Here is a 22,564-nt window from a genome sequence, read left to right on the forward strand (position 1 = left end):
ATGAACCCACACAAACTTAGAGATCCTCTCAAAAGGAGCTATTAAGTAGGACTTCACAATGAGAAAGTACTCTATAAGGAAAAAGACAATCTATTTTTCAGTATTAGTCTCTCTCAGTGTGGAACTCATTGCCAGTGGGTATTTGAAAGGAGAATAATTTTATGAAGTTTAGGAAACTGGTGAAATCCTGAATCTACAAGGAGGTTTTTTTTTAACAGTATGCTGTTATTTTTAAAATGTACTAGTTTTCATTATTTTGGAATTTTTTTGCTTGTTTTTTTAATGTCAATGATTTTTTTGGAAATATAGATATTTTGTTTTATTTTATTGTACGCTGTTTTGAAATGTGTTGAAGTCAGTATAGAAAAATAAATATTACATTTACTATTACCCCAATATCCAAGTTCCTACTTTCCATGTTCTTTCTCTACTCTTCCCCCAAATCCCATTCTTCCCGTGATCTCCCCCAGTTCATAAATCTCATTCTTCCCTTGCTTTTCCCCCTCAGTCCCATTCTTCCCCTGCTGAACACCCTTCCCTCTCCCCTGCTCTTCTCCTTCACTGTCCCTTCTCTCCCTTTGCCCAAACTGGCAGCTCCAAGCTACGTGGGCTAAAGCTTTAACCCTGTCACCTCCTCCCTCCTGCAGCTGCACCTGAAACAGCCCCTGTTTGAACTGCAGATGTCTGCAGCATGCGGGGCTGCACAGATACAGAGCCCTGCAGTTCAAACAGGGGATGTTTCACCACGGGGCTGCAGGAGGGAGGAGGCACCATGTTTAAGCTGCAGCCCGACTGGCAAAGAGGTGCTGGTTGGGGCAGGGGAAGAATGGGACTGAAGGAAAGGGCAAGGGAAAACAGGAGGCAGGGACTAGTGGGGGGTGACAGTGCCTAAAATCAGTGGTGCATAGCTAGGGAGGGGTTAAGAGACAGAAGAATGCACTAGAGGCCAGGAAAGGAGTGAGTGACAGAGAAGGAACAGGGGCTGGTGAGTGGATGAGAGGCACAGGAAGGTAGGTGAGGGCAGGGTATGTACAGGGCTAGCAATCTCCACAGGTAGAAAAATACAAGTCAGGTCCACGAGGAAAAGTGCATATGGAAATCTGTAAATCAAATCTCCGCACCCTATATTCCTAGGAACGCTCCTGTTCTGGGTGGGTAAAGGTACATATGCTGTTTACCTGCAAGTAAGATTGGGCAATTTTCAATGGCTCATTGTATGCTGATAAATGTTTTCACCCGTGTATAACTTCCAGAAGACTGCCTTCATAGACAAAGGCACAGGTACTACCAACTTTAAAAAAAAGGTACAAAGTGCCCGTGTGCCTACAAGCTCTCTGAGGATTTTGATAATTGCCTCTTGTGAATCTAAACTTGAGTCAAGGCTAACTTCCTGAATTAAGAATCAAGGATGACCTAGAGAACTTTCAAGATCTAGAAATGGCTCCAGAATAGAGTCACACGGAGTCAGTCTTGGTCTTATAATTCATATGTTGAAGGGGAAAGGTGAGAGGCATGCAATGGGATAAACCCATCCCTATTTAATCCTCTACTCTAGAGTTATCTGAACATCAAAGATGTGCATTTCCGAAGTCTTTAAGCAAAATCCTGCTGGAGGTAGCTAAATCTAGCAGTGTACCTGACTAGAACAGTGCCAGTCTGATTCTAAACATATCACCTCTTTAATCTCTCTCTCTGGGTTTTCCTCATTTCCCCCCCACTTTTTAAGATGCAGTTACTTAATCACTAATTGCATGCACTTTGATTTTCAATACAAACTTCTGTCGCCAATGTGGGCAATGGTGAACGTCAACACATCGGTGATAAACAGAACAGAAAGCATTCTGGGGCCATTAATTCTGTTTGGTAGATAGATTAACAAAAAATAGAACCCTCTTCACCCTCCCAAACTCCATATTTCCCACCCTACCAATCACCTCTGCTTGAAAGACTGAATATTCTCACTATTCATGAAACCACATGACCCCCTCTAGTGATAAGTGCCACACATTAAGAAGGAAGCTTTTAGAATATAAGCATGTGGCTGCTCTGCAACTCCCATGCCATATGTCTTAGTTTACATGAGTTAAACATCACTTTTTTGTCTTTTAAAGGAAAAATGTCAGTATATTTCTATGTGGTACAACACCTAATGAAAAAATGTGTGCTGACAGCCAACCAACCAAAAATATGTTGCATGCCACCATAAAGAACTCCGGGTATGATTTTCAAGTTAATTTGTTTGAGCCCCAAGCTGACAGGGACTGGGGATGCTGCAGAGCCATCGTGCAACAGCAACGTCCACTAGCGAGGCTCAGAGGAAGCCTCGATCTGTAGCACCTGTCCTAGGATTGTCACTGCAATGGCCAGACTGGATGGGAGAGGACAGCGGGTTGCAAACTGGGGAAAAGTCCCAGGTGAATTCAAGCCTCGTGGCACCATAGACCTAGTAGGGGTTGATTCCAATTGAACTGAAAACCCAAGGAAGCAGGACGGAGATGCTGGGCAAAAAAGGAAAGGATGATATCATCAGGAGGAAATCTTGAGCTTTGTCAGCTATCCTAACTGTGCAGGGAACAGAATGAGTAAGGTAAAAGTGTGGTCTCGGCTATTCAGGGAGCAGCTATCACATGGAGGTATTACAACAGAGAAAAGGGAAAATTTTTACAAAGGAGCTTTTATCAGCAGAGTGCAGATGAGGCAGTCCCCACAGAGATTAAGAAACTTACCGCTTCCGCTTTCTGATGTACAGGACCTACAAGGAAAGAGAAAAAAAAAAACAAGACAGATTGGGCCAAACATCACTTCACTGTCGGTTTTAGTGACTCCTTCCTACAGCATATTGGTGCCAAGAGAGAACCAGCTTATACAACAGAATTAGTCCTCAACTCTGAACTCAGGACTCTTCCATTGCCAATATCCTGAAGGCTAACATGCCAGACAGAAAGGCTCTCTGAGAGTACCTACACTGCAAGTATACAGACAGATGAGCGGCACTCTTGATTCAATTTTGCTGACACTTCTTCTGACCTTACCCTTCTCACTGCCACTTTTCCTGCTGGACATGCCTCTCTTTCAAGAATGGTACTAACGTCCCTCCTCCCCGAGCCAAAATCATAAGAACATAAGAACATAAGAAAATGCCATACTGGGTCAGACCAAGGGTCCATCAAGCCCAGCATCCTGTTTCCAACAGTGGCCAATCCAGGCCATTGGCCCCTTGAGGCTCCCAGGCTCATCTAGCCCATGACAGGGAAATCCTGAGGTTACTCATGATCCCGGGTTTCTCGTGGGAATGTACAGGAGGCACCATCTTGAGTCTGATGCAATTTATTTCCTTCACTGGCCTAGTCCATAGGTAGACATGAATAACTCAGGACCCACACAATCTGGGAAGTGTTTATGCTATGCAGGAAATGTGAGAAGCGAGGCAGGGCCAGTCTTGATTTTACATACTTCCATTCTTGCCCCTCTCCCAACTTCAACTGCCCTCCCCCCTCTCCCCCTGGAGTTTTCATACCATAGCTACTGCCAGTCCAATCACAGTAATGATGCCAAACGAGAGCAGCATTGTTCCCATGCCAGGCCCAGTGCCTACTGGATCAGGGATTTTAGTGCTGTTGAAAGGGGTTTGAGTGGTGATGGTGCTAGTTGCAGGTCCAGCCCTGTCCATCTCAGTCCCTCGGTCAGGCTCAGCGGTGGTCCCTGGATACAGTTCTGGCACAGAGGCCGTACTGCTGAAATTCATGCTTCCCTCCTCCCGTGTTGACGTTCCTCTTGGGGTCTTTCCACTTTCTCTGCTACAAGGTCACATAGGACATCTTCTCCTGTCCACAGCTGCCCTTCTCAGAGCGCTGCTCTCTAACATCCTGTCCACCATTTTTCAATAGGAATCCAGGGAAGGAGCTTTAGAAGCAGCCAAGCAAAAAAAAAAAAAAAAAGAAACATTTAAAAATGTAAAAAAAAAGATGCTGTCTAATCCAACATATACAACTTTCTAGAGATTATTTTAAGAATAAATATAGATCATGATGAAGTCTCAGACAATCAGATTTTTTTTTTCCAGTGTGCAGCTGAGGCCTTTTACATTTTATAAGAGGGTCTCTGGCAGGTTGCAGAGATTGTAGTTGAATGAATGAGAGATGGCAACCTCTGCACAATTCCAACAGCTGTTGCACACACTGCAGATTAACCTCAGCCTGTGCCCTACGGAAAAGCTGGTTAAATGGAAAACAAATGAATATTCTCCTCTCCGTCGCCATCCCTGCCATCACCCCCACTAAGATATCAGCAGGAATCGGTAACAAAAAGACAAGAAGATACTAAAAGCCAGGGGGAATCGTGAGTAATTGATGTGCAGACTGTAGTAGCACCATTCTACACACACACACACACACACACACATACACACACACTATAGATAGATATGGAGAGAGAGATTTGTGTATAATACCTGGTTATTCTATTTCTCACAGATGCCAGATCTGGATTTGCGAACTGGCCTTGTAGCCTCTACTCCATGTGCTGTAATCTCTGGCTCCGGTCCTCTTCCCCACCCTTATGGGAACCTCCCTCCTCTACCTGCTATCGTATAATAAATGGACCTGGAAGATCACTGGTGTGATCGATGACATTATTACCACTTACTTACCTAGTCCTTCCCAGTCAGGGACCCTCTCTAATCTGCATCCAGATGAGAAAAAGCACAGCCCGGATAGATATCCTCGCTGCTACCAGGGGTGGGAGGACACTTTGGTGCGTATGTATATCGGTATAAAGATATAAATATAAATATGCATACTCTCCTTGTCTTACAAAGCAGCCCCGAATTAGACTATGTCATCTCTCACCTGATCTGTCCACAGCCCTTCCACTATTAGGATGAAAAAAATACAGTGCAAAAAATGCAAGGGTCCCGGGGAGCCCGTAAGATTATGAATCTGTGCCGAAAAATAACAAAAACTCTTTAAGCGGGCAGATGTAGGCTTGTTTTCCCCATGCACAAGCGCTGACTCTGCCGAGGGAGTCCTGGTGCAGACGTCCTAGCGGGTGGCAGCCAGGCTCCTGCTGCTGTCATTGTGCCTCTGGTTCTATCGTATTTTCCAAGATGCCAGGAGCAGCCCTTCCCCGTTCCCCTGCCCTGCGTATCCTCTGATCGCCTGCTTTTGATAGTCCCCAGCCTGCAATTGGTTGCCCAAGGTACAGACTCTGGCTCCGTATTGGCCAGCCTGCCCTTCACTCATGAAGCCCTGCTGCTGCATCCTCCAGAGTCATGGGAGGTGCGAGTGCAGCCGGGTTGGTACCAGCTGGCAAAGGAACGAGAGGCATGGGATGACCAGACAGCTCCAGATCACCTGTCTTCCTTTTAAAATGTTCTTTTCTTTCTCTCTTTTTTTTTTTTTTTTTTGCGGAGCGAGGGGATATGGGGGAAAGGTGTTTTTCACTATTGCATCCTGTGTGTCTATGGATTATCTTGAACACCATAAAGAAGAAAATTATGATAAACAGCAAAAAGAATGCCAAGAATTATAGAAATATTTGCCGAAGGGATGAAACTAGAGGACATAAATGTCTAGGTAGTCGAATCACAGAAGATAAAAAAATGTTAACAGAAGTAAAAAAAAAACAAAAAACCGGGAATACAAAAACTGACTTTTGGAACAGTAAAGAGTTTCTTAGGAGAAACTTAGATTTAAAGTTAAAAAAAAGACAACAGAATGCAAACTCAGAAGTGAAACATGGATGTTCAGTAAAGAAATTAAAGAAAATGCAGGCATTAGAAATGTGGAGTTGTAGAACAATTCTGAAGATTAGCTGGAAGGAAGGTCGTGATCTCAGATGAAAAGGTGATTGAGATATTGGGAGGTGGAACAATTCTGAAAGAAGACCTGGCCAAAAGTAAAATGAGGTTTGCTGGCCCTGTACTCAGAGGATCTGGTGGCAAATTAGCTGATCTAATACTGCAGGCACAGTAGAGGGGAGAGGGGGAGGGAGAGCAGGTTGGGGAGATGACATTAAGAAAAATTAATAAGATCTGAAAACATGGGCAAAGAAAAGAAGAAAGCCAAGCACGGAGAAATGACGCACCAGAGTTGCCAACCACAGATAGCACATTTACACTGGCTATTTGAACAGGCATGTAATGAAACAAATGGGACCAGCAATTGATTACTTTTATAGTTTTATTAAGGTGGTTAATTTTATAGTTTTATAGTTTATTAAGGTGATTAATTTTACAGAGGCTAGAAAGGTTAGAAAAAAATTTTTTTAGGGTAAGAAGCCATCTTCCTGATGTATTGAGGGACTTTTGTTGAATGATTTAATAATCAATGCAAGGATTTATTTTGGAGAGATATAATGCATTGAATTGTTTTAAGGTATTAATTTTATTGTTTTATGTTTAACTTTTTATCTCAATGTATTTTTTGTTTTGTTTTATGCCATATTTTATTGTATGTTAACTGAGATGTATTTTTGCAATGTTAACCGACCTGATATCTTTGAGGAAGGTCGGTATACAAAAAAAAAATGTATAAATAAATAAATAAATACTAAATGAACAAAGGAAGCAGTGATCACATTTTCTAACCATTACAAATTTATGTGTAACCCCCTTTTCGGTGGGTGTCCTGGAAACAGGGGCACACTGTGTCCCGGAGCCTCAACCTCCATTTCACTCTTTCTCTCCCTCTCTCAGTCCACAGGCCCCCGGTGCCAGGGTCCTTTCTGGTGGGCAGGCAGGAAGGATAAACCTCCAAGGCCCAAGGCAAACCCAGGGGGATGGGAATGGGGTGAGAAACAGTCTCTCCATCTCTTTCTCTCACAGATTACTTGCAGTTTTAATATCCTTGCTGTAGTGTCACCTTTAATTCTCATGTAGGGCACTCTTGGTTTCCCTAATTAGGAGGAGTGTAGTAACTTACTGGGGAGGTTCTGTGTTTAATAAGTGAGAGAGGTTTGGGGTTTTGCTCCCCCATGTGGGAACTCGCAAATGGTGTGTGCTAGTTGTTTATCAGCCCAAAGCACCTGGCATCCTGTATTTTTTTTAGTTCAGTATTCAAGGAAATAGGAGCTCTCTGCTCTGTGTCTTCTAATTTTTCCTCCTAAATTATGGGAAAAGATTTAGGAAGTTCCCATTTAGGGGTCAGCCACCAGCTGACTCATCTTTGTTCTGGACTCTTCTAAGCCAGTTTTTGAGGGCTCCCTGTGAGAGCCCATCCCCCTTGCCGCAGTGGATTGGGGCGTCTCTAGGTTCGAGGCTGGATGTGGGGTAAAGGTCTCCTAACGAGCATGCACAGTGGCCAGTGACCTGCTGCAGAGTTGGGAGCATGGAAGTTTTTCTAGCCTTCCTGCTTCTTGTTGAATTTTTCCCCCTTTTGGGTTTTTCAACTAATAATTTTGTCCACTTGGAGCTGATAACCCAAGGTAGCTGAAGCCAGCATCCCAAACCTATTGAAGAGAGAAAATCTTTCCTCCAGAGAGACCCAGAGGAGTTGCAAGTACCATCTAAAGAACGGGAACCCATTAACGTGCACTGCTAGAGGAATCACAGAAGATACAAAGAAAAAGGTAGCAAGAACTTTGCTGCTATTGAGAGAAGTGTTACATAAAAGGCGTGAGAAGTGCCCACCAGGCACTGCCTAAGAAGGAGTTAAAAGAAATGAATGTGGAAAGTGAAGTTACCCTTCAGCTGCTTCCTAAAGAAGTAAAAGGATTTCTGGAAGATATTAAATCTGGGACTGATGCAATATCAGGATTATGTGTATATTCTAATCGTCTCAGTGGAAAGAGTCAGATAGAAGTAAAATTGGGAAGCAACAAACTAACGTTAATCTGTCTGTTTGGAGGAGTTTAAGGAATCGGATGCGAGGAGGACTTCTGTGTAAATACAGAGCTTCCATTAGAAGTGTAGACTTTACCAAGAAGTGGAGTCACAAGTTTATTCTGTCTATCTGCTGTTTATTATTTATCACTGCTATCAAGCGAATGAGAGATGTGTAAATATTATTAACTCATCTGAACAAACTATCAGGAAGGTTCTTCATGCTGTGCACTAAGGACAGAAGCAAGGGCATAACTGCAAAAGGGAACTGTGTTTAAGAGCTATTGATTGTCTCCACAAATTGGAATTTGTAGCTTCAGGTAAAAGCTCTCCTATAGGGAGGAGTTGATTAGAGACTGAGGGGAGTTGTGCAGGATGGGTCCGTCTCTACTTTTCTTTCTATGTGCCCCTGGGTGCCAAGTAAAGGATCCGTCCCGTCCAGGGGTTACACTCAAAAAGACACTAGATACACTTGTGGGGTATTACAACAAAACGTTACTGCAACCAAAAATATCATCAAACTGATCAGCAAAGGTACTCCTGTTAATCTTCTCAGAATTGCAGATGTGCTTTGTGTCTCAGACCTGCCCAGCTGAGCTGGCATCTCTTCAGATGGCTGCAGGCATGAGGAGAAAGATCCAACACTCCCAGTGATAGAAATTGGGTTGGGGGACTGGGATCTTCTGTCTCTTTCTCTGGTGTTAAACTGGACCTTTGGGTGATAAAAGTCCTTACTCCTGCTCACGGAAAGGAATGGTGGCGAAAATCCCTCCCAACAAAACAGGGAACAAATCTCCTCAAAAATGCAACTCTTAGATGGAAAATCCTTCCAGAGAGAGGTTTCACACAAAACACAAAAATCTTCCCAAAACACTTCTGCACTCCCACAGACACTCTCTGCCAGACTGATCGTGTCTGGGGCCAGGAATCTTCCTCTTTCCATGGTATCAGGCCGTGGAACCTAAAAAAAAATGGGGGAAAACTCCAGTCCTTTCCTGCTTCTCCAAAACTCAACCATAATCTGCCACGCCTCTTATTCTGCTCAGCCAACCAATCCAGGTGACCTCACAGGAGGTGGCTGCAGTGGATGGTCTGCTAACTGATACCTCCTCCCCAATCCTAGCCTAGGCTTGAACTAGGGGCAAAAATAAATAGTGGGGACCTAGAGGGTCCCTGCATATGCTGTTATTGGTTTTGATATTCCTTAAACTGAGATCCATGGATGCGCGCACACACTGGATCTAATTGGTCCACAACAGCTATGATGTCACAAATGACCTCACACTCACACCTGGATTTGTCAATAGTCACACTAGGCCTGTGCCTAGAATGGCATAAATCTGGGGAAGAGCAGGCTGGCGGAAGATTTCCTACCATCCAGTTGTGCTGAATCTTACTCAGGAAAGAGCAGCCTTCTGCTTCCTGATCCAGTCCCTCCCTGCCCAGGGTGCACTCAGGGAACAGGAGAGGAGTGAGTCTGGAGCACACAGACCAAAAGGGGATCATTTTGGTAAGGTTAAGAGGGGCTGAATGGGGATCATTGGGGAGTGAGGAGAGAGGCTGGGGGTTGAATATGGATCAGCTAGGTGGGAAAAGGGCAGTGTTTGTGTGTGAGATAGAAGGGATTGATGCTGATGTGTTTGTGTGTGCCAGAGTGAGTAGGACCTGAGCATAATAGGGACACTGCCTCCTCTCCTTCCCTCTTCCCTACTGCAATTTGGGTTTTCTCTCCCCTGGTCTCAGATTTTATCCCCAGATCCTGGAACCTTCCTCACTTCTTCTCCAGATCCAGGGTGTAAAAGCAAGAGTGTTAGCATTGACAATTGTTAGCGCCTTTGTACAATTCTTTTCAATCCAAATGCAAATAGCTAATAATATGCAAATGTGTCTGGATTTGAAAACGTGCAGGGACTTTTCAATGTCTAAGGGCAGGGTGACGGGAGTTGCAGGCCAAGCATCATTTGTTAGTAATGATTATTTTTATTTGTACCCACGGGTGAAGGCATTAAAGAAGAAGGCCTGGAAGCTGAGGAGAGGGAATGGCTCTAGGCTCTCAGCGTCTGGCGTGGGAAGCAGGATGGTGAGTGTAGCTATGGGCGAAAAGACGTAATTGTGGCAGGAATGATGACCCAAAGGAGATGGTCATGAAGGCAGGAATGCAGGAAATGAACAGGCTGTTCATCGCTGGTTTCTGATTAAAAATTGGAGTGTGAGGGTGGGTGATTCACAATGCGGTGATTAAAAGTTTACAACAAATTCAGTTTGTGTCTATCTGTTGTGTACAATTGCTAAATCTTGAAAACTATCTCCCTCCAGCCCTCACTCCGCTAACCCTGCCCCTCCAGGGAATGTTATTAATGCTTCGGGATTTCTCATTTCAGATTCATACAGTTCTCCCCCTCCTCCTCTTCAGGAGGAACAGGGTAATGAGCAAGCGCCCCCACCACTGCCACCTTCACCTGTGGGGGAACCTCAGGGGGTGGGTGGAGATGCACCACCACCGCCACCACCACCTCCGCTCCTGGCAGCACTGCCTATGCCTCCTTGACCCCCGTTTGCCCCCCCCCAGTGTCCCTGGAGGCCAAGGAGGTCATCATCGATGACAATGACATGCTCTTCGATGATGCGCCATCAGTGGCTCACCATTTACGGGAGCAAGGTGCAGCATCTGAAGAAGGGCCCCAGGAGGAAGGAATGTCTGCTTCCTTTGGGGTGCACTTGGATGCTGCACCTTGCTCTGCTGGAGCAGTTGAACCGTAGTATGGATTCAGTGGAAGGGCTACTGGGGCATATGGTGACCAACTTGACAGAGCTGGTGCATGGCCGGGGCAGATGATTGAGCTGCTCTCAGCTATGGCTGGAGTTTCAATTGCTCATGGCCATGGCCCAGCAACAACCAAGCCAGCCACCATCCCCCCAGTGGTGACACTCTTCCTCATCCCCCTGGGACCCAACCCCCATTCCACCATCCATCCCAATCCCTCCTTTCATGGCAAATTTTTATTGTTTTCTTTTTTTTATTTATGAAAGAAAACATATTTTTGTTTTGTAAAAAATATTTTGATTTTTGTTTAATTAGTTGGTATTTGTCATGTTGAATCTTCCACTCTGATAGACAGCACTGCCCTTCTATGCCAAGCCATTGCTCGAGGTATCACTATGTGTGTGGCAATAATACGAGGGAGAGGGAAGAGATAGTCGGAGAGGGAAGGAGATGATGCCAGGGGCAGGGGAGGATAGGGAAGGAAGAAAATAGTGATAATAGGGGAGAAGCATGATTATGATGCAGGGTGAAGAGGGAAGGGAAAAGGTAATGATGCCAAGGGGTGGATGGAGAGGAAAGAAAAGGGAGGAGAAAGAGATGATGGTGAAGTAGAGTGTCTGTCACAATGAAGTGGCCCCTGTTCCAGGAGAACCATGAAACTAAAAAGCTTGGCAAACCAGTGCAATACAATGCTGAGAGGCTAGAGGTGACTTACAATCATTTCATATTCATAATAAGGATAAAACTGACAAATGTAAAAATATTAAAAAAAAAAAATTGCATCAGCAAGAAAACATAAGCTAAAGAAAATACAGGTCAGCTTTATAAGAAAGCCTGCTGATAGAGATATGTGTTATGTATACAGAGTTTAAAAAGGTATTTTTCTATTTTGATTCATTTTTGGGAGTGTTTTTTCCCAGGAATGTTTGACTCATTTTCAATAGTGTGAAAAAGCAAATAACTAAATAAAGACCAAAAACAAACCCAAAAAAAAACCCCCAGAGCCTCTGAAGGTCTCCCTTATCCACCACCTATTCATCCCACCCGGAAACAGGCCGGGGCCAGGATCCCCCCAGTCCCCACTTACCCAGTCCTATGGGTATCCCCTGGCGAGGCCTAGATCTAGGCTGAAGACCCGACCTTGCAGAGGACCAGGGTAGGACGTGGTTTGTCATCACGACCTCGCCCTGAGCCTGTGTAAAACTGATGTCTTGGCCTTGGTCTAAACCAGAGCCCATAAATAAGAGATGTAAATCATTGCTTACCTACAACAAAAATATTTTATTAGGTGAACTGATGAAACTAATGTGTGGTTCACCAACCTCAAGGCAATGGCTACATCCCGGACGGCGCTGATAAGTTCACCCATCAGGCCTGCCGTAGAAGACACTGCCGCTGCATTCTTCTGACACATTTCTAGTAGCACTGAATGTACTAAATGCTAACCCTGGGTGACAGACTCGTTGTACTGCTCCTGACATGTCAGCCGGTCAACCATCAAGCCTGCACCCAGCCCATCGAGGCTAATGATGGGTGGCACCACCTCCTTTATGGGGGTCAAAACCAGAGTGCATGCTGGACCACCACCCAGTCCTGCGGCATGAAACCCCAATTTTGGTGGCCTTCTCTTTAACCTCCCTGCATGTGTCACGTCAATGGTGCTGGATTTGAATAGCATCTCTTGTCTTAACCACCAGGGAGCTGACATCATGTTCGTTCCTTTCCCAAATTCTTTTCTTTGTGGCTGAGGAAGCCTTTGATCTGAAGAGCACTTCGTAGTTCTTGGACACACACCGGCACAGGAGTTCCTTCTCTGCATCCAAGAAGTACACATCACATACTCAACTTGGGCATCCATTCACCCACAGCCATCAGTCCATATTGTGGAAGAAAAAGCAATTGAAAGTAGTAGAATCTGAACAATTTATAAATGGAAGAAACATAGGTAATATAAAATAAACACAATGAACAAGATGTGCACTTACGAAAAACAAACAAGGACAAAGCAAATGCGTCTTAAAGGTTGAAAATGAAGCAATGTTGATCTTCCTGCAATGCTGAATAATCCAAATGCCAGGCAACAGTCCATCCCAGTATGTATAGAGCACAGATCCATTTTGAACTTAGCACAAATGGACAGTTTGACTCAAAGCAGCAATGTATATACCCTGCTGGCAGGATATATAACCTCACATCATGACTTCACTTTAGGGGTGCACAATTCAATTTCAAAATATAATTTTTCAAGTAAAGATTCCCCATATTCCATTTGTCAGAATGTATGCCCTTTTGACAGAATGGCGCACGCGTGATGCAGTTGGATGCAATAAAATGGGTAGCGCTAAGGATGCTCTTTTTTGAATACCACGCCCTTTTTTTGGCACCATTTTCATTTCAGTACTGCATCGGGTGCCCAGGAGTTGTGGATGGGTGCATTGAAAAAACTGGTACCCAGTTTATATGCATGTTTTTTCATGCATGATATGGCATCGGTCCCCATGGTGTCTAAAATTATGCCCAGACTTTCAGCCAGATTAAAAAGGGACATTCCCAGGGGTGTGTTCAAGTCAGAGCAGGAAAACTACCCATAGCTCTGATTTTTTAAAACCACTGTTCTACCCCTGATCTGCTGTCCAAGGAAATGACAGGGGCAGATCTACACAGCTACTTTGTCCATGCAGTTAATTTTCAAAGGGAAACTACCCAGTACGGTACGGCACACAGTGGGGTACAAGTCTCTGGCCCCTGATAACTTGAAGCAGGGGTGCCCAGTTTAATGAATGAGAGCTTGAGCCAGTCCTTCACTGTATTTTCACCACTTGTTGGTCAGCTTTTAGAATAGAAAAGGACTGCATTTATCAGAAAGCACTGGGGAAAGTTTAACGCCAGAATCAAGCGGCATCATGTTACTCACTGAATGGAACAGGGATCCTACTATATTACTAATCACGTCTATAGCACTACTTGACATATGCAGTGCTATATAAATACATATAAGAGAGAGTCCCTGCTCCATAGCATTTATAGTCTAATTAAAACAAATGTACAGGATGAAAAAAGATTTGGGGAACTTCATTTATTAAGAACATGGCTAAAACCAATAAGGCTGTGAGCAGGAGAATCGGGGGGGGGGGGGGGGGGGTTTAAGATTTAAAAGCAACCAAAAAAAAGCTGGGTTTTGAACTGGATTTGAATAAGGCCAGAGAGGGAGCATGATGTGCCTACTCAGGAAGACCCATGGACAGAAGAGATCCCACTCTAACTCTGGTGCAGGGCTGCCCAGTGACCCAGCTTCTGCAGGAAGATTTTAGGCAAGTCCCGTGCAGCATTGGGGTATTTGTAGATTTGCTTCTTCCGTTTGAAATCATACCAAAATGTGCCAGGAGGGGGCTTCAGACAAGCAGGAAAAGCCTAAGGTCTCTTTCCTGAAACTCAGACCCTTGGCAGTTCTGCCAATGTGTTTTCAGACATGCTATAGGAACACTCCGTTCTACTGCACAGTTACTGCTGTTTCATAATAGATGTGGGCTACCACAGAAAGTCTAATTTGATAAGATCTTAGAAGTTAAGCAGGCCTGCACGGCATCAGATACCAGTGTGTGCTGCAGCAATTGATGGTGAAAGAGGTATAATGGGGCGGTATTATTCCTTTAACCAATTATCAGCATGGGTGAGGGGGCATTATGTTACTGAGCATGATATATTTTCAGTAAAACGTTCAAGAAAGGCCCTGTCTGTTCTGTTGACATTAAAAGCACATTTCACTAGCATGGGAATGCGTATCCTAGAGTAACAGCTGCATATATCTGGATCTGCTGAAATCCCCCCCTTCAGAAAGAAGCAAAAATTAGATTCCTTAAAAAAAAAAAAGTATGTCCTTTTCTCTAATGTATGCATCTCTTTTTAACAACTGTCCACCCTTTAGGATAAAAACTCTGTGATACCCCATGCACGAATAGTATGGCAGAGGCATAGCTTCAGGAATGCTTTCCAACATAGATTTGTAGAAAGGGGGTATGTGGGTATGGGAGGGGTTATGATAAAAGGTGTGTATGGGTGTATGTGGGCGTATACGTGAGGTGTGTAAGGTGGAGATGTCTGTGTATGATGGAGTTGTATGTTTGTGGATGTGGCTTGTATAGGGCTCTGTTTAGCACGTGTGGGTATGTGTGTGTCTTTGGATGGGTAGGGTTTGTGGGGGTGGGAGGTATTGATAGAGGGGTTGTGAGTGTAAGGTGGTTGTTGGGTGTGTGTGGGGGGGTTGTAGGATATGGCTTTGTGTTTGTAGGTGGCAGCTGTGATAGTGTATAGGTGTGGGGGGGGGGGGTATGTAAGTTGGATGTGTGTGGAGGGGTTGAGAGCATGGGGGTATTTGATGGGCAGGAGTGAGTAACTTGTGACCTGGATTGGCCTTTGTCAAAGGCAGGATGCTGGGCTTGATGGACCTTTGGTCTGAATCAGTATGACATGCCTTGTCATGTATTCTTATGTATATATGTGGGGGGGGGGAGGGGTGTGGTGTCAGTGGGAATGTGATGGATGGATGTGTGTGTGTTTGGGTAGGTTTATGTTTAAGGGATTTTGGGGGAGTGCAGCCCCTCTTCTATTTTTTGGGCCTGGAAGGCAGGAGTCACATGGGATCCCGAAACCAAATCCTCTCTCTCTTTGTCCCACAGCGCCAGATTGTTGGGTTTATATAGCCAGGGGGAAAGATTGCTCCACCAAGGCCGAAGGTATGGGTCTGACTCTCAACTTATTTAGTCTGTGGAGGACTCTCTTCACTTTCATTGTGAGGGATGTGAGTGCCAACAAAATACTCTGGACATTCGAATTGGGTGTCAAAGCAAAATTTATTGTAGCACTTCTTCAATAGCAACTTGTAGCACATTACACATCAGTTTATGGCACATACAGGGCCGGATTTTAAAAGGGTTACGAGCATAAGATACGCGCATAACCCTTTTAAAAAACCCCTGCGCGCGCCGACCCTGGATTTTATAAGATACGCGCGGCTACGCACGTATCTTATAAAATCCCGCATACTTTTGTTCGCGCCTGGTGCGCGAACAAAAGTACGCACGCGCGTAGATTTGTAAACTCTACCCCACAGCTTGTTATCACAGGTCTTCAAACTGTGCAAGTGACTCTTAGTAGTTGGATCAGGGCATCCTCCATGGCATGGAAAAGCAAAGCTTCCCAGGTACACAGGGTATCCTATTAATGGGAGGAAAATCCTCCTCCAAAAATACTGAGAGACAAAAACAGGGTCTCAATCTCTGCACAAATTCTCACTTGTACCTCCTCTCCCCTGGATGGGAGCCTCCAGAATAAAAATGTCTTACTCAATTGTCTTTCTGCAGACAACACATAGGATCTGTCACATGAATGGTCCAGGCAGATGGGAAGAAACAGCTCTGGTTTTCTCCACTTCATGGCACGAAGGATGGCAGCAAAACTTCCTCCAAAAACATAAGACAAATCATCACAATAAGGCAGTGATTCCCAAACCTGTCCTGGAGGACCCCCAGCTAGTAGGGTTTTCAGGATAACCACAATAAATATGCATGAGATAAATTTGCATGCACTGCCTCCATAGCATGCACATTTTATCTCATGAATATTCATGGAGGATATCCTGAAAACCCAACTTGCCGGGGGTCCTCCAGGACAGGTTTGGGAACCTCTGCAATAAGGCAAAACCTGGAACTCTCCTGTAGAAAGTCACCACTGATCCATCCTTAGTTCGTATGATGGAGAGCAGCAGAATCTCTTCTACTCCCAGCTTTCCCTAGAAAAAGGACTCCCCAAAAGTCCTCTAACCCAGGACAAATACCAGGGATCTTGCAGAAAAATTCTCAAAACAAATCCAAAAATCCCTGGGACATCTTCACTAGATAGGTTGTATACCAGCAAGACAATTGCTCACTTCCTATTCAGTGAAGCATCCCAGCCATGAGGAAAATATGAAACAGGTGGCCTTTGTGAGAGAACCTTTTGTCTGCCACAACTGGCAGACAAAGGGTTCTCTCACAATCCTGTACTGCAATAGATGCTCTCACAATCCTGAAATACAAAAACACAATACATACTTTACATAGTACACTCAAGTTCCATCTTCAAATGGACAGAGTCATCTGTTCTCCTGGAAGGAGAACAGATGACTCTGTCCATTTCTTTAGTTCATAATCTCTCTGGAACGATACCTCAGGTATCTCTTCCATAACCTGGGGATAGAATTAATAATTAGTATGTCTTCTTCAGATGGACATGTTCCTGAAATAAAGCACCAGATGGGCAGTTCGCATCCAACCTACAAAGGAAACAATGTGTTTAAAATGGCAGATACAATTGAAAATAAATTCAAGAACACTATGTTTCCCAAAATAGATTCTACAACTTTTTCCAGATTTTTCTTTTTTCAAAATGTAACTTCAAACTCAAAAGATTTTAAATTCATCAAAGGATGACCAACCCACAGCTTCATGAGGTTTTCCATCACTGGGTAGGGAGGTCACCACAAAATAAACAAAGTCCTAACAAAATTCAGGTCATCTCAGACATCCCATAACCTAGAAACACACACACAGCAAAGAGGATTTTGGGGGGGAGGCTCGGTTCTTTGAAAATACTGATCTGATGTTTCAGGTTTTCAAATTCATTCAAGATATTTATGCTTTATTCCTGCAAGACAAATTTGGTGAATTTCTATCCCTTCTTTGGAGAGTTATTATGCTCACAAACGGACGGACATCAATCCCTTTTACATAATTCTTTCCAACATTGTGTATGTTGGAAAGCATAAAAATGATAATGTTACAAGAACCTTAACCCCCTAATACAGAGCGATTACTATTTCATGGCAGGACTGTTAGAATAACACACTGAGCTCTTCTGCAAGTATAAGAATTTTTGCTAAATTTTAAAACTTGAGCAGAATTTTAATTGTGTGTATTGCGCAGGATTCCCCTTCACATTAGCGTTACTGGTTTCCAGCCGAGGGCTGTCGGAACCCTCCGGTGCAGCCTCTAGTTCCGGGGGGGGGGATCTGTTGACGGCAGCACCATGAGGAAGCGGAGTCCTTGGGTTTGCCGGGGCGGTGTGGGTGTTGCGGGCTCGCTGCGTGTAACCGGTTACTGGGGAAGCAGCCCTGGTTTGCAGTCTTTCTAAAGGTAAATCTTTACACGGTATTGATTCTGCGTTGCCGGCGGCTGTTGCTGGGACTTTAAGCGAGTCCGGCTGAATTTTGTGAGGAGTGTTTCTAAAGGAAGACAATAGGGTTGCACGTGGCATAAAGATGCCTGTCGAGACTGGGTTTTACGGATTATTTTAGGGTGGATGTCTGCCAGTCCTGCACTGGACCAGAAGGTTTAGAGGCACATTAGAACGGGCCTGGTCTCCCCATGCTGTTTTCGTTTCGCTGTCCTAAAGAATGCTTAAGGACACGCATTTGTGGGCTGCAGGTGGAGCATGCATGAAGTATTCCTCTTCCTGTCAGTGCTAGTGGGCGATAGCATGGTTTGAGAAGAAGGTTAGAGGGAATCGGGGATAGAAGAGAGACAGTGAGGGCAGGGGCCTATTTCCTGTCTTTTCTCAAGTCAAGGATTGGCACCAGGGGACAGTGTGTTGTTTGAGAGGGTGCCAGGAATGAGGGGGGAGAAGGAAGAAAAAAAAGAGACTTGAGAAGGGAGAAGTAACAAAGACTGCAAATGTTGTGTGAGTTTCTGCTAGTATATATGCTAATGTGGACCTCACCCTGTTTGTGTGGTCACTCTGTTAGGGCACTTCCTATTGCCCTACATACGTTGTTGAGGTGCTTTTACAAACAGTAAAAGGTGTCATTTTGCTAAAGAATATTTTTAAGCATAAAGTAATATAGGGTTTAAAAGTGAACAAAAAAGGGATGTTTGGCAGGTGTTACCTGGCTGTTGTAAAAATTACCTGATGTGCTGGTATATTCAAGTTTTTCTATCATGTTATCAGCACTGGTCAAGGAATCCCCTCTTTGAGAAGAAAAACAGTGAGTACTGACCCAGGGATCCCATCTTCAGGTCCTGGGAGGGGAGAGACAGTGAGTGTTAATCCAGGGATCCTTACCCCCAGAGGAGACAGGAAGAAGCATGGGCTTTCATTGATGATTCATTTCCAATCCTGGGAATTATTAGAAAGGGAATGGTGAATAAAACGGAAAATGTCATAATGCCTCTGTATTGCTCCATGATGAGACTGCACCTTGAATACTGTGTACAATTCTGGTCGCCGCATCTCAAAAAGGATATAATTGCGATGGAGAAGGTAGAGAAGGGCTACCAAAATGATAAAGGGAATGGAACAGCTCCCCTAAGAGGAAAGACTAAAGAGGTTAGGACTTCTCAGCTTGGAAAAGAGATGGCTGAGGGGGGGGGGGGGGGGGGGGGGGGGGAGATGATAGAGGTGTTTAAAATCATGAGAGGTCTAGAACAGGTAGATGTGAATTGTTTTTTTACTCTTTCGGGTAGTAGGGGGCACTCCATGAAGTTAGCATGGGGCACATTTAAAACTAATCGGAGAAAGTTCTTTTTCACTCAACGCACAATTAAACTCTGGAATTTGTTGCCAGAGGATGTGGTTAGTGCAGTTAGTATAGCTGTGTTTAAAAAAGGATTGGATAAGTTCTTGGAGGAGAAGTCCATTACCTGCTATTAATTAAGTTGACTTAGATAATAACCACTGCTATTACTAGCAACGGTAACATGGAATAGACTTAGTTTTTGGGTACGTGCCAGGTTTTTATGGCCTGGATTAGCCACTGTTGAAAACAGGATGCTGGACTTGATGGACCCTTGGTCTGACCCAGTATGGCATGTTCTTATGTTCCCTGTCTCCCCTCCACTCTTCTCTCCTAGTCAGTACAAGAAAAAAGAATATGATACTGTTAAGTCCCCAGGTATCCTGGGTAGGAAGAAATCTTGTGTGTACTCTTGCCTGGACACCCTCTTTATATCTTGCAGGATTTGAGGTGATGCCAAACACATCTGGATGTGCTGAACATGTGATGATGTAGAAGGAGGTGAAATTACTGAATTTATAAGTGACCAGTTCAGACCACTTTCCTTGGACAAGCACAGTCAGTGCCACCAACATGAGATCCCTACCCATCTCTTTCTCCAGGATCCTGTTGAACACCTTTAACCATCATGGTCCAATCAAAATGAGCCCTGCTCCAAATCACCATCGCTCAGCACTGGTGAAACGAAGTCTCAGCAGCAGCAGCAGCAGCGGCACTGAACTGCCTTTGCCCAGGGACCTGGTTCGCCACTGGCGGAGGATATTTGAGGCTCAAGCAGTCCCTGAGGCACAGGCATCCAGCGAGCACATTGTTTCACATGTCCTGGAAGCCAGAACAGTTAAGTGAAGAGTGTGAGGGTGCTGCAGCCTGTGCTGAGGAGAGGCATTCTCAGGTGGAGGGTAGAGGTGTGATCTCTTCAGCCCTCACATATTGCTGTCAATGTATACAGCATTGTACAAGACAAATAACAGTTCTAATTGGACGAGTTTGTTGAGAAATGTTGTGGGTATCGGGATTATTTTTTAAAATGTACTTTTTATCAAGTTTACAGGGAATAGAAGAAAATACAGAGAGCAAAAAAAATAAAATAAAATACCCACCAACAATACAAATTTTTAAACAGCGTTCAGAATAGGAAACAGTCTGTGGAAGTTTCCATACACACGAGACATTTAAAAAAAAGTCATCAATAAATGAATTTTAACTCTGACTGTGATCAATAAAGAATTATTATTTTTTTGTTTTGTATCTAAACTGACTAAAACTATGGAGCGGGCTTTGTTTTACCTGTTTTGGGCTTGCCTTGTAGATATTAGCACGTTAGCAGACCATTTCCAAGCACAGAAATATGGAAGTTAATTGCAGACAAAACTCACAAGGCCTGTGTCCTCTCCCTTTTTCCTTGTTGCAATTTAGCCTTGCTTCCCTCCACACTACGTTCTCTGTGCTTGACACCTTCCTTCTCGATTATTCTGTTATTTTTTTCCAACTGCATCCACTGGGAGGCAGTCCCCCCAGTTTTGCTGCAAATATGGACAACTGTCCTTAAACTGACCTGTTTCTCATAATAGATCCCGGTATGCATTATACACATGAATCCTTCAGAAACCCGCATGCAGCCAGTTCTGCAGAGCTAGCATGAAAGTTACTGCAAGGGAAGAACAACTGATGCCAGTGTTATAACCCAATTTGAGCTGGGTAAACTGAGGCCCAGGGAGACAGTGTCTTGCTTAAGATTTGTACAGCATCTGTGGCAGAGAGGAATCTTAATTCTTTAACTCCTGTCCCAGGCCTTCAAATAACTTAGAGCTCTAGCCCCTAGACAACACCACCTCTTCGAGATCAGCAGCCTTAGGACAAAGTTGCTGCATATGTGTAGGTGGGACCCACCTGCTCTAGAATCCATCTTGTTACGTCAGCTGGTCTCCAGACTTCCAAACCCTTCCATGCAGAGAACATATGTCTGGTGTTCCTGTGGCTCCTCTGAGTTTCCCTGCAGTTCATCAAGGTGCCTCTGCTGGTGCTGCCCTCGCTTTTATATTATGACTCATATGATGAGTTGCCTCATGAGGCCCCATTTACCCCATTACCTCATTTCAAGGGGCAAATCCCAGTAGAGCACCCAGCTACCAATAACCGAGCAGCAAGAGGTACCATACCCTACCTGCAAAATGGTTGGGTATGCTGCATTGTTTGTTCAGGGTGACGAACGCTCTTTCAGCCAGAATCTTCCATTCAGTCAGGCAGTTGACAATTCTGAGCTTTCACGACCATAGAAAGAATTATATACCACCATGTTTTATTTATTTAACAAATATTTCTTAATTGCCTGATAAAATTCTTTCTAAGCAATGTACAACATAGTAATAAAAACAATATTCTAACCAAGCATCATCCATTACATAACCGTTTTCAGATAAATGTATTCTAATAATTAAACTTACAATCCCATGATTCACAAACCCTTTCCATTAACCAGGTTTTTAACAATTTTCAAAATCTAAGGGCATCTTTTTCTTCCCTTAAATTCAAGGGAGATTTATTATTTATTTATTTGTTTAACAGTTTTATATACCGAAATTCTTGTAAGGGTTTACAAATCAGTTCGGTTTACATTGAACAGAAAACAGTGCTTCGGTAAATGAAAGCAATTACATAGAACATTAACAGAGCTTCAAATGTGAACAATTACAAAGAACTAATAATAAATATCTTATTAACCAACAAACAAGCAGAACAACATTTAACATTTGTACAGAAAACAGTGTCCCAGAGAGAGTAAATATAATACATCCGTGGTCACAGAGGCTTAGGCTTAGGTCTTGAACTAAGAAACAGAAAACTAGGGGTTTCATTCCACAGCTTTGAAATAGGCAAAGAAAAAGCTCTGCATGACAAAAAATCTTAACAGCAGGAAGTTGCAGTGGATGTTTATTCGTTGAACGCAAATTTCTACTAGATTCATACCATTGCAAACGATTTTCCAGTTGATTTACTCCAATGCCATGCAAGCTTTTAAAAACCATTATCAAGATTTTAAATCTGCATCTGTCAATTAACGGAAGCCAATGGAGTTCAGTTGCAACAGACTCGCTGAAGTCCTTCTTGAACTCTCCATCTCTAAGCTCGCTGTCAAGTTCTGAATCACCAGCACTTTTTATACTGATTTTAATGGAAGACCAAGAAACAATGCATTGCAATAGTCAACATGTGAAATTATCAGTTTATATGCCACTGATTTTAAAGCAGCCAAGTCTAAAAAAGGCCTGAAATCTCAACATCTTGACTCTACAGTAGGTGTTCTTCATGACCTGTAAAATATGATTTTCTGTACTTAATGTTGAATCTAAAGTAACTCCTAATGACTGTAATTATTTAGGGGTTACTTCCACATCGTTCAACTTTAGTGATTTATCCGAATCAAGAGTATCCCAGA

At 43.8% G+C, this 22,564-nt stretch overlaps 2 protein-coding genes across 3 annotated transcripts in view; one reads left to right on the forward strand and one right to left on the reverse strand.

Annotated features, from left to right (window-relative positions):
* Positions 1-5,121, reverse strand: part of C4H3orf18 (chromosome 4 C3orf18 homolog) — a 40,073-nt gene extending 34,952 nt beyond the window's left edge. Inside the window, exons 1-3 of the mRNA XM_029599534.1 lie at positions 4,848-5,121; positions 3,518-3,903; positions 2,727-2,752 (exon numbers count right to left, since the gene is read on the reverse strand). Of these exons, the coding sequence (XP_029455394.1) occupies positions 2,727-2,752; positions 3,518-3,745 (254 nt within the window). The 5' untranslated portion in view covers positions 3,746-3,903; positions 4,848-5,121. The remainder of the gene's footprint in view (positions 1-2,726; positions 2,753-3,517; positions 3,904-4,847) is intronic.
* A 12,418-nt stretch (positions 5,122-17,539) lies between these two features.
* Positions 17,540-22,564, forward strand: part of HEMK1 (HemK methyltransferase family member 1) — a 78,549-nt gene continuing 73,524 nt past the window's right edge. The window contains exons 1-2 of one of the 2 annotated variants that reach the window (XM_029599535.1): positions 17,540-17,752; positions 19,571-19,965. In XM_029599535.1, coding sequence (XP_029455395.1) covers positions 19,702-19,965 — 264 coding nt within the window. In that variant the 5' untranslated portion in view covers positions 17,540-17,752; positions 19,571-19,701. Of the gene's footprint in view, positions 17,753-17,816; positions 18,297-19,570; positions 19,966-22,564 lie in introns of those variants that run through there. The other variant, XM_029599536.1, reaches the window with a different exon arrangement.

The sequence above is a fragment of the Rhinatrema bivittatum genome, chromosome 4 (assembly GCF_901001135.1).
Source record: "Rhinatrema bivittatum chromosome 4, aRhiBiv1.1, whole genome shotgun sequence".
In the NCBI taxonomy this organism is placed as follows: domain Eukaryota; kingdom Metazoa; phylum Chordata; class Amphibia; order Gymnophiona; family Rhinatrematidae; genus Rhinatrema; species Rhinatrema bivittatum.